Raw genomic sequence first — 8,644 nt, 5'->3', positions numbered from 1 at the left:
TCTCGGGGCACATGGTGTATGGTGAATTCATCGAAGGATGAGATTCGTTGGGATGCTACATGAAAGTACCTCTACAGCAAGGTGTCCTTGGTCTGGTATACCCCACTAAGTTGCTTCACCATGAGCTTTGAGTCGATGTTACAGCTCACCCTTCATGCTCCGAGGTCACGAGCCAACCTCAAACCTTCTAGCAACGCTTCATACTATGCTTGGTTGTTGGTGACCCTGAAGCTAAACTTGAGATATTTCTCTACTGTGACTTTGTTCGGTCCTTCCAAGATAATACCTGCACCACCACCTTTAGAGTCGGAAGATCCATCAACATGTAGAGTCCATACCTATTTTTCTTCTGTCGAGATTAGGGTGAGTTCGGCCACGAAATCTACTAGGCACTAAGCTTTCAAGGGGCCCCGACTTTCATATTGGATGCCAAACTCGAATAGCTCCACTAACCATGCTATCATGCGCCCGACGAGTTCTGGTTTTCTTAATATCTACTAGTCGGTTTTGACGACCACCTGGTGACTTTGGAAGTAAGGTTAGAGGCGCCGAGCTGCGGTCACGAATGCTAATGCCAGCTTTTTGATCGTTTGATATCGCTTCTCCGTGTCTTGAAGGACTCAGCTGATGAAGTAAATGGGCGTTTGCACTTTGTGGTTCTCTTGCACTATGACCGCGCTGATTGCGCCTTTTGCCACGGCTAGGTAGAGGAGGCGGTCGGAGTGATGATCCAACCTATGAAGGATTGGTGGGGTTGTGAGGAAATCTTTGAAGCTCTTGAAAGCTTCCTCGTATTTGTCCGTCCATTCGAAGTTCTTTGGCTTTCGCAGTAGGGTGAAGATGGGCCTTGCTCTTTCTACCAATCGGGAGATGAAACGGGAAATAGAGACTAATCTTCCTGCCAAGTGTTGGACGTCCTTGACAGTCTGAGGACTCTGCATCTGTATAATGGCTTTGCATTTCTTCGGGTTGGCTTCAATTCCCCTATTGGTGATCATAAAGCCAAGAAATTTACCTCCCTAGATGCCGAAAACACACTTCTCCGGGTTTAGGCGCATGTTGTGTTTTTGGATTTGGCTGAACACCTCGACTAAGTCGGTGGCATGAGCCTCAGATGACAATGTCTTGACGACCATATCGTCGACGTACACCTCCATATTTCTTCCTCTTTGGTGCTGGAAGACTTTGTCTATCAGACGTTGGTAAGTGGCTCCAGCATTTTCAAGGTCGAAGGGCATCATGCGATAGCAGAAGTTGGCGCGGTTAGTGATGAAGGTTGTGTACTCCTCGTTTGGTGGGTACATCATGATCTGATTGTACCCAGAATATGCGTCGAGGAAGCTGAGGAGGGCATGGCTAAAGGCGCCGTCAACCAATCTATCGATACTCGGTAAGGGGTATGAGTCTTTAGGGCATGCCTTGTTGAGGTCAGTATAGTCGACACACATACGCCACTTCCTTGAGTTCTTTTTTACCAATACCACATTCGCCAGCCATGTGGTATATCTGACTTCGTAGATGAAGCCCGCATTCATCAACTTTTGTGTCTCATTGATGATGGCGTCGCGTCTTTCTCCTCCAACCTTTCTCTTTCTCTGAGCAATCGGCTTAGCTTCCTTGTGGATGGATAACCTGTGACAAATGAGGTTAGGATCAATACCTGGCATGTCGGGGGCTTGACCATGCGAAAAGGTCGGTATTTTTGGAGATCTCTCTATGAGCTGTTGCCGCAGCAGCTCTAGGTTTAGCTGCCGGCTTATCTTCGTACACTGGCCAGGGATTTTTCCGACTTGAAGGTCATCGAGCTCATCGATGGGACTTGGCTGTTCGTCATGGGATTCCGACCTTGGGTCCAGGTTAGTGATGGCAACCTGGGCTATGTGAGCTACTGTGGGAGGGTCACCTCGGTGGCACTCCTCAGATGGCGAGACCTTCAGGATTTCGGCATAGCATTGCCGAGCTGTCTTCTGGTTTGCACTGACTAAGATGATCTTGCCATTGCTCCCTGGGAATTTCATCGTTAGGTGTGGGGTAGACACCACAGCTCCGAGTTGGTTCAACGTCGGTCTTTTGATAATGATATTGCATGATGTGTTGGCCTTAACAAGGAGATATCTGACCATGATTCTCCTTGAGTCAAGAGGGGTCCCGAAGGTTGTCAGCATGTCTACGTACTCTCGACTGTGAACTCGCTCTCCTGCAAAAATGACTAGGGGTTCTGTGTGAGGTTGAATGAGGGGGTAGGGGATATCTAACCTTAGGAATGTTAGCCAGTAAAGGACGTCAGCTGAGCTTCCCTGGTTGATCAGCGTCTTGTCGACCTCCTAGTTTGCTACTTCCACCGTGATGACCATAGGGTTATCCTGGTTTGGACAAATGCTGGTGTAGTCGTCGTCCGTGAAGGTGATGGGTGGTGTGTTGCGGTGCGGGGCCAAGGTGTCAGCGTGGACGTTGTTGATGCTCCGCAAGTGCCTTTTACATGCTGAGCTACTGGAGCCTCCTCCTGTGAAGCCACCTGTAGTTGTATTGATGACTCCTCGTAAGGGAGTCAACCCTGTATCCTGACTTACCTTGGCCTGCACCGATCTGCCAGTATTTTGCTGAGATCTGGAGGGTTGGTCTATGTGTGTGCCAGAACCTCAGCCTTGTCCTCGTCCTCGTCCATGGTAACCTCCTCCATGAGATTATTGTCGTTGGATGTACTGTCCGAGATGACCTCCTTGGATGAGCTCCTCAATACGGTCTCTAAGTGTGTGGCATTGCTTGGTTGTGTGACCATAGTTTCTATGGTATCGGCAATGCTTGGATTTTTCCGCGCTGTTGGGACTATGCCCAGGCGGTGGCAAAGTGATCAGATTGGTGTTGCTGGCTTCTTCCAAGATGTGTACTCGGGGCGCGTTCAGGGAGATGTAGAAGTCGTATCCCCCTCCTTTGCTTGCCCTAGCAACTTTCTTAAATTGGCTATCACTGGTGACTTTTACCTTATCTTTGTGGCCGTGCTCCGACTTCACCTATGTTTTTCCACAAACTTGGTTGCGAAAAGCGGTGTGCTCTTCCATCTGAATGTACCCTGCAGCTCGGGCACAGAGTTCGTCCATGTCTAGGGGAGGTCGACGACACAGGCTGTCAACGAAAGGTCCCGGCTTGAGTGCCATGAGCATGGCGTGAAGGGCGACCTCGGGGTTTAGGTTGCGGATTTTAACCGAGGTGCTAGCAAAGCGCTCCATGAATGCCCTCAGCGATTCGTCGTCACCCTGTCTGAGACTGGCCAAGGCGGCTGACGTGATGTGATGAGGTCGGCTCATTGCGTACTGCACCGTGAATCGTCTCACCAGAGTGTCGAAGTTATCGATCGATCCTGCCGGCAATTGAGTATACCAGGCGAGTGTCGATCCCTTGAGCAAGGTCATAAAAACCCTACACATAATAGCATCATTATTAGTGTATAGGTTTACTTGCGTGATGTACAGATCGACATGCTCATCGAGGTCGGTGGTGTCATCATAACGGTCGATGTCGAGAGGCTTCCATCCGAAAGAAAGGGGCGTCTCCATGATGCCGTCAACAAAGGGATGACGGCGGATGCTTGCCCTGTGTCCTAGAGCTTGGGTAGGTGCATTAATGACTTCATGGTCTAACCTATTCGTCGGTAGGTGTGATCGATGTACAATGGACCTATGGGTCGCAGCTCTGGGTGCAGTCAGTGGTTGGGAAACTGAGTGCCCCTCTTCCTCGTTGTGATTGCTTGGTTGAGGGGCTGATCGGAGGGGTGCTGAGGAAGCTAGGCGCGGATGCGCTCATTCTCAGTGCGCAGCGTCGCCAGGTTGACTTCGTGTCGGGAACGGATGTTCTCCAGGTCCATGGCGTGTTGTTGCCGAATTTGATCAACCTGCTCAATCAACCGCCTCAATGTCGCTTCGCCTTCCATTCTTATTGCGTGATCTTGTTCGTCAGTTGCTCGTCTACTATGGCTTCGGGTGAAAACCATAAGCGTGGCCGATAAGAGATGTCTCGATCGGCCCCACGGTGGGTGCCAAATGTTCTTACCGGAGATCAGTCAAGGGAGACGATCTTCTGGGCAAGATTGGTGAGCCTCCTTCGATGGGTACGTTCGCCATTCCAAAGTGGGGGTGGTACCTACAAAAGAGACTTCGATGCTAAAGTTAGTGTTTGTGGGTGTATGGGTCTCGTATAAGTAATGCACATACCTTAGTGTGAATTAGGGTTTATCTGGGCCTTGGGCCTGAGATCGGTTATGATTTGTTCAGGTAGTGGGCCTTTGTCTTGGCCGATGTCGTGTGGCGCATATCAGATGTTAATCTGCGCTGTGATGCCGAGCTCAAGCTCGGCTTCGCGGTACGGATGGTACACAAAGTATATCTTATTGTAAGGATAATTCTTAAAGAAAAAATGCTTGTAACTATAACAACTATATCTTGAAGATATCATCTTAATTTGTTAGTTTTAAAAGATATATGATACACCAATAGATAATAATAGATTCGATCGAGTTAAAAAGGAATAAGGGATAAAAAGATAAGCAAGACAAAACAACTATATAATAGGCATGCTAAGTAAGGATACATAGCTTTCAATTGATTACCCATTAAGAGTTTTTGGCAATATAGTCTTCTCTCTATTGATCGAAACATTTTGGTATCTATCGTGTACTTTGGTAAAACCTTTTTCTGATACCTTTCTTGTGAATTTCAAAAACTTGAGAGTCGAGCAAAATTGGTGAGAAATCAAGAAGACAATGGTGAAAATCCCACCATTGAGCAAATAATGGTAGTGATAGAGGACATGCATATAAAGAATGAGGGCATCAAGAAAGGGGCAATTAAGGCCAAACATAGGAATTAGGAGCAGAAGCATCATCGGAATGAAGTTGCTCAAGAGGCTATGCGAACACAATTAACCAACGTGAGACAATTGGAGAATGAGGTAATGGTTGATTAGTCACGTGATTGTCATCCCTTCTTGAAAGCAAATGAAAAGGAATTGAATCCTTTTCATTTTTTTGGTTTTGAAGGTGGAATTGTTTGATGGAGCTCAGGATCCTACTAGACATTAGAAAACATTTTGACCACAAGTTGATTAGTGGAGGGAATGATGCGCCACAGACAAATGACGTTTGATAAAACTCGATGGAATGAATTTCATTGAATCATTAGACATGACACTAAAAGTGTATTTTTCTTATAAAGTAAATTGAAAATTTGATTAAGGAGTTGTGTATTAACATAGAGACAACAACTAAGGAGGGAGTGCAATAAAAAAATGATAATAAAAAAATTATAAAGGTGGGAGGTAACTGTAGAAAAAATAAGAGAGACGAGGTAATACTAATGTTGTGGGTGAACGTAGCAACTCACTGTGATTTTTTATTGAATAAGAGATGACCTTTAAATAGCCATTTTACAACCTACTGAACTAACAAGAAGATAATAAAATATCTTATCAAATCAAAACTTATCAAAAAACTATCTTATCTAATCTGAAACAAAATAACTCAAAAGATAAATCAAATAATTCCAGATAACTTAAATCGGATATCTCGGATATCTCGGATATCTCGGATATCTCGGAATCTCTAGAAATTTAAGATTTTCCAACAAAACTCCCCCATAATCTTAAATTTCTCCTTCTTCTTTCATTCCGAGTAACTTTCTTAACTTCTGAAATGTTGTTGTTGGCAATGGTTTTGTAAAGATATCGGCTACCTGCTCTTTACTTCCTACGTGTTCGAGCTCCACGCTTCCTTTTTTTACCTTTTCCCTGATGAAGTGAAATCGGACGTCGATGTGCTTGCTTCTTTCGTGATTGATTGGATTCTTGGCTAGCTCGATTGCTGACCTGTTGTCTACTCGGATCAACACTTTCTCAGCTTTCATAATTTCCAGTTTGCTTAGCAAGTTTCTAAGCCAAACTGCATGTTGGACACTCCAAGATGCTGCTACATACTCGGCTTCACACGTTGATAGATCTACGATTGGTTGTTTCTTTGATAGCCAAGTGAAAGCCGTGTTTCCCATGAAGAATACGTACCCAGCTGAGCTTTTCCGATCATCCACATCTCCACACCAATCACTGTCCGAGTACCCAATAAGTCGGTAGTTGTCTGACTTAGTGAAACACAGTCCAAGTGACATCATCCCCTTCACATACCTTAGTATCCTCTTTAATGCTTTCCAATGAGAATACCTCGGATCCTCCATAAAGCGGCTTGCAATTCCCACACTTAGCATCAGGTCGGGTCTTGTACTTGTCAGATACCTTAGACTTCCGATTAGGCTTCGGTACCTGCTTGCATCAACTCTTTCAACCTCTCCATTTTTAGATAACTTCGTTCCAGGTTCCATGGGAGTAGAAACTGGATTGCAATTCAGCATCTTTGCCTTGCTCAAAATCTCCTCGGCATACCTCTTTTGGGACACAAAAATACCTGTTGCTCTTTGGTCCACCTCTAAACCCAGAAAGTACTTCATGATGCCCAAATCGGTCATCTCAAACTCCCTCTTCATCACTTCTTTAAACTCCTCAACTAGCTCAGCTTTGCTTCCCATGAATATCAAGTCATCCACGTATAGAGCAACGAACAATATATCTCCTTTGCACTTCTTTAAATAGAGAGCATGTTCATACGGACATTGTTCATAACCATTTCTCTTGAAGTAGGTGTTTATTCTCTCATTCCATGCTCGAGGAGCTTGCTTCAAACCGTACAAAGCCTTTTTGAGCTTCAGCACTTTCTTCTCTTCACCTCTCCTCATGTACCCTAGAGGTTGCTCCACGTAGAGAATGCTGACTTCACGTCCATTTTTTGTATCTTCCATCCATGCTGAGCTGCTAAGGACAGTAGTAATCGAATCATTTCCATCCTTGTCACGGGTGCAAAAACTTCATCATAATCAATGCCTTTCTGCTGTTTATAACCCCTCGCCACAAGACGAGCTTTGTAGCGCTCCACTTCGCCATTTGCATTTGTCTTCCTTTTGTATACCCACTTTAAACCAATTGGCCGAGCTCCTGTGGGTAAATCTGTCAGCTTCCACGTCTCACTCTTCTCAATTGATCCGATCTCCTCATCCATTGCTTTCTTCCATCTCTCATCAAGTACCGCCTCTTCAAACTTTATATCTTCTGTTCCTGTCAATAGACACACTACATGTAACTCGTCAGTGGAGTTGTAGATGTCTTGCTCCTTTGCTTTGTACTCGGACGAGCTCGGAAAACTTGTTCTTGAATGCTTTCCGAGTACACACGCTTCACAAAACTTCTTGTCAAACTCATCACCACGCAGTCCGTGCACCAACTCCTTCCTTGATAGCTTGACCAAACCTCCAAAGTTTAAATGCCCAAGACGAGAATGCCTCATTATTGCTTCATCCTTCACGTCTAGCTTTAAACACTTATTTTGAATGATGTTCAGCTTCAGTTTATACATCCGATTCTTTTTCATCTCCACTCGGGCTATTAAACGATCATGCTTGTCCTTCAAATAAAGCACTCGATCCTTCATCAGAACCGAGTTGCCTTTCTCCATCATCTACCCCATGCTCAAGATGTTGCTCTTAAGTTTGGGAACGTAGTAGACATTTCTTATTTCTCCAACTCGTCCATCCTTCTGCATAAAATTGATGGTTCCATGCCCTTTTACCGCAACCTTGGAATCATCTCCAAATGACACGAATCCAGCCTTCACCTTGATGAGTTCGTTGAAGAAACTCTCTTCTCCACACATATGATTGCTCGCCCCAGTGTCCAAATACCAGACCGAGTTGTTTAAGCAACTCGAATCAAGCTCGGCTTCTGACTCCTCATCTGAGCTTGGAAGCTCAACTACTGATCTCTCCATGCAACTCAAGTTTAGCTCATCCTCGGAGGCACAACTCGGACGTAGCTTGGTCTCCGAGCTCTGCGTCATCATCAAAATTCCTGCTTCCTTGTCCTCTTCTTCTGTGAGAAGATTCTTCTCTTTCTCTTCACTTCGGCTTTTAGCTCGGCAATACTTTGCTATGTGACCGTATTTGCCACAGTTGTAGCAATTTGCCGATCTGCATTCTTTTGCGTAGTGGCCGAGTTTGCCACATTTATAACATTCCACCTCGGACCTCGGCTGACTTCCTTGGCTACGATCACCTCGTCCTTGTCCACCTCCATGATCACCTCATCCTCTACCTCATCCTTGATCACCTCCATGATCACCTCGTCCTTTGCCTCGTCCTCCATGATCACCTCGTCCTTTGCCTCCTAATGTTCGGCCTTGGGTGTTCCAAGTTTCATTCAAATTAAGTTGCGCATGTAATGCTTGATCAAGTGTATTCTTCATCTTCCTCCTCCTTTGTTCGTGGGCTTCGAGTGACCCAGCGAGTTCTTCCACTGAGAGGACTGACAAGTCCTTTGACTCCTCAATTATGCATGCGATACTCTCGAAATCATCTGTTAATGATCTCAAGATTTTCTCCACAATTCTACTTGCTGGCATTGACTCCCCATTCCTTCCGAGTTGGTTAGCCACCTTCTCCACCCGAGTTATGTACTCGGATACTTGTTCCTTATCCTCCATCTTCAAACACTCAAACTCTCCTCGGAGAGTTTGAAGTCGGATCTGTCTGACATGGTGATTACCTCTGTGCGCAAC

The 8,644-nt window shown here is 45.5% G+C and overlaps 1 protein-coding gene across 1 annotated transcript; it reads right to left on the bottom strand.

The window, feature by feature from the left end:
• Positions 1-620: 620 nt before the first annotated feature.
• LOC145955179 (putative mitochondrial protein AtMg00860) lies at positions 621-998 on the bottom strand. The gene has a single exon (XM_083069888.1). The coding sequence runs from the start codon at positions 996-998 to the stop codon at positions 621-623; it is 378 nt and encodes a 125-aa protein (XP_082926014.1).
• Positions 999-8,644: the final 7,646 nt, after the last annotated feature.

This window comes from Cajanus cajan, chromosome 1 (assembly GCF_000230855.2).
Source record: "Cajanus cajan strain Asha chromosome 1, NIPB_CcT2T_4, whole genome shotgun sequence".
NCBI classification, from domain to species: Eukaryota; Viridiplantae; Streptophyta; class Magnoliopsida; order Fabales; family Fabaceae; genus Cajanus; species Cajanus cajan.
This window is presented reverse-complemented; position numbering and strand designations above follow the sequence as displayed.

Excerpts from the sequence above, each read along its gene's own strand:
- LOC145955179 (XM_083069888.1), bottom strand. The coding sequence starts at position 998 with ATGATCACCAATAGGGGAATTGAAGCCAACCCGAAGAAATGCAAAGCC.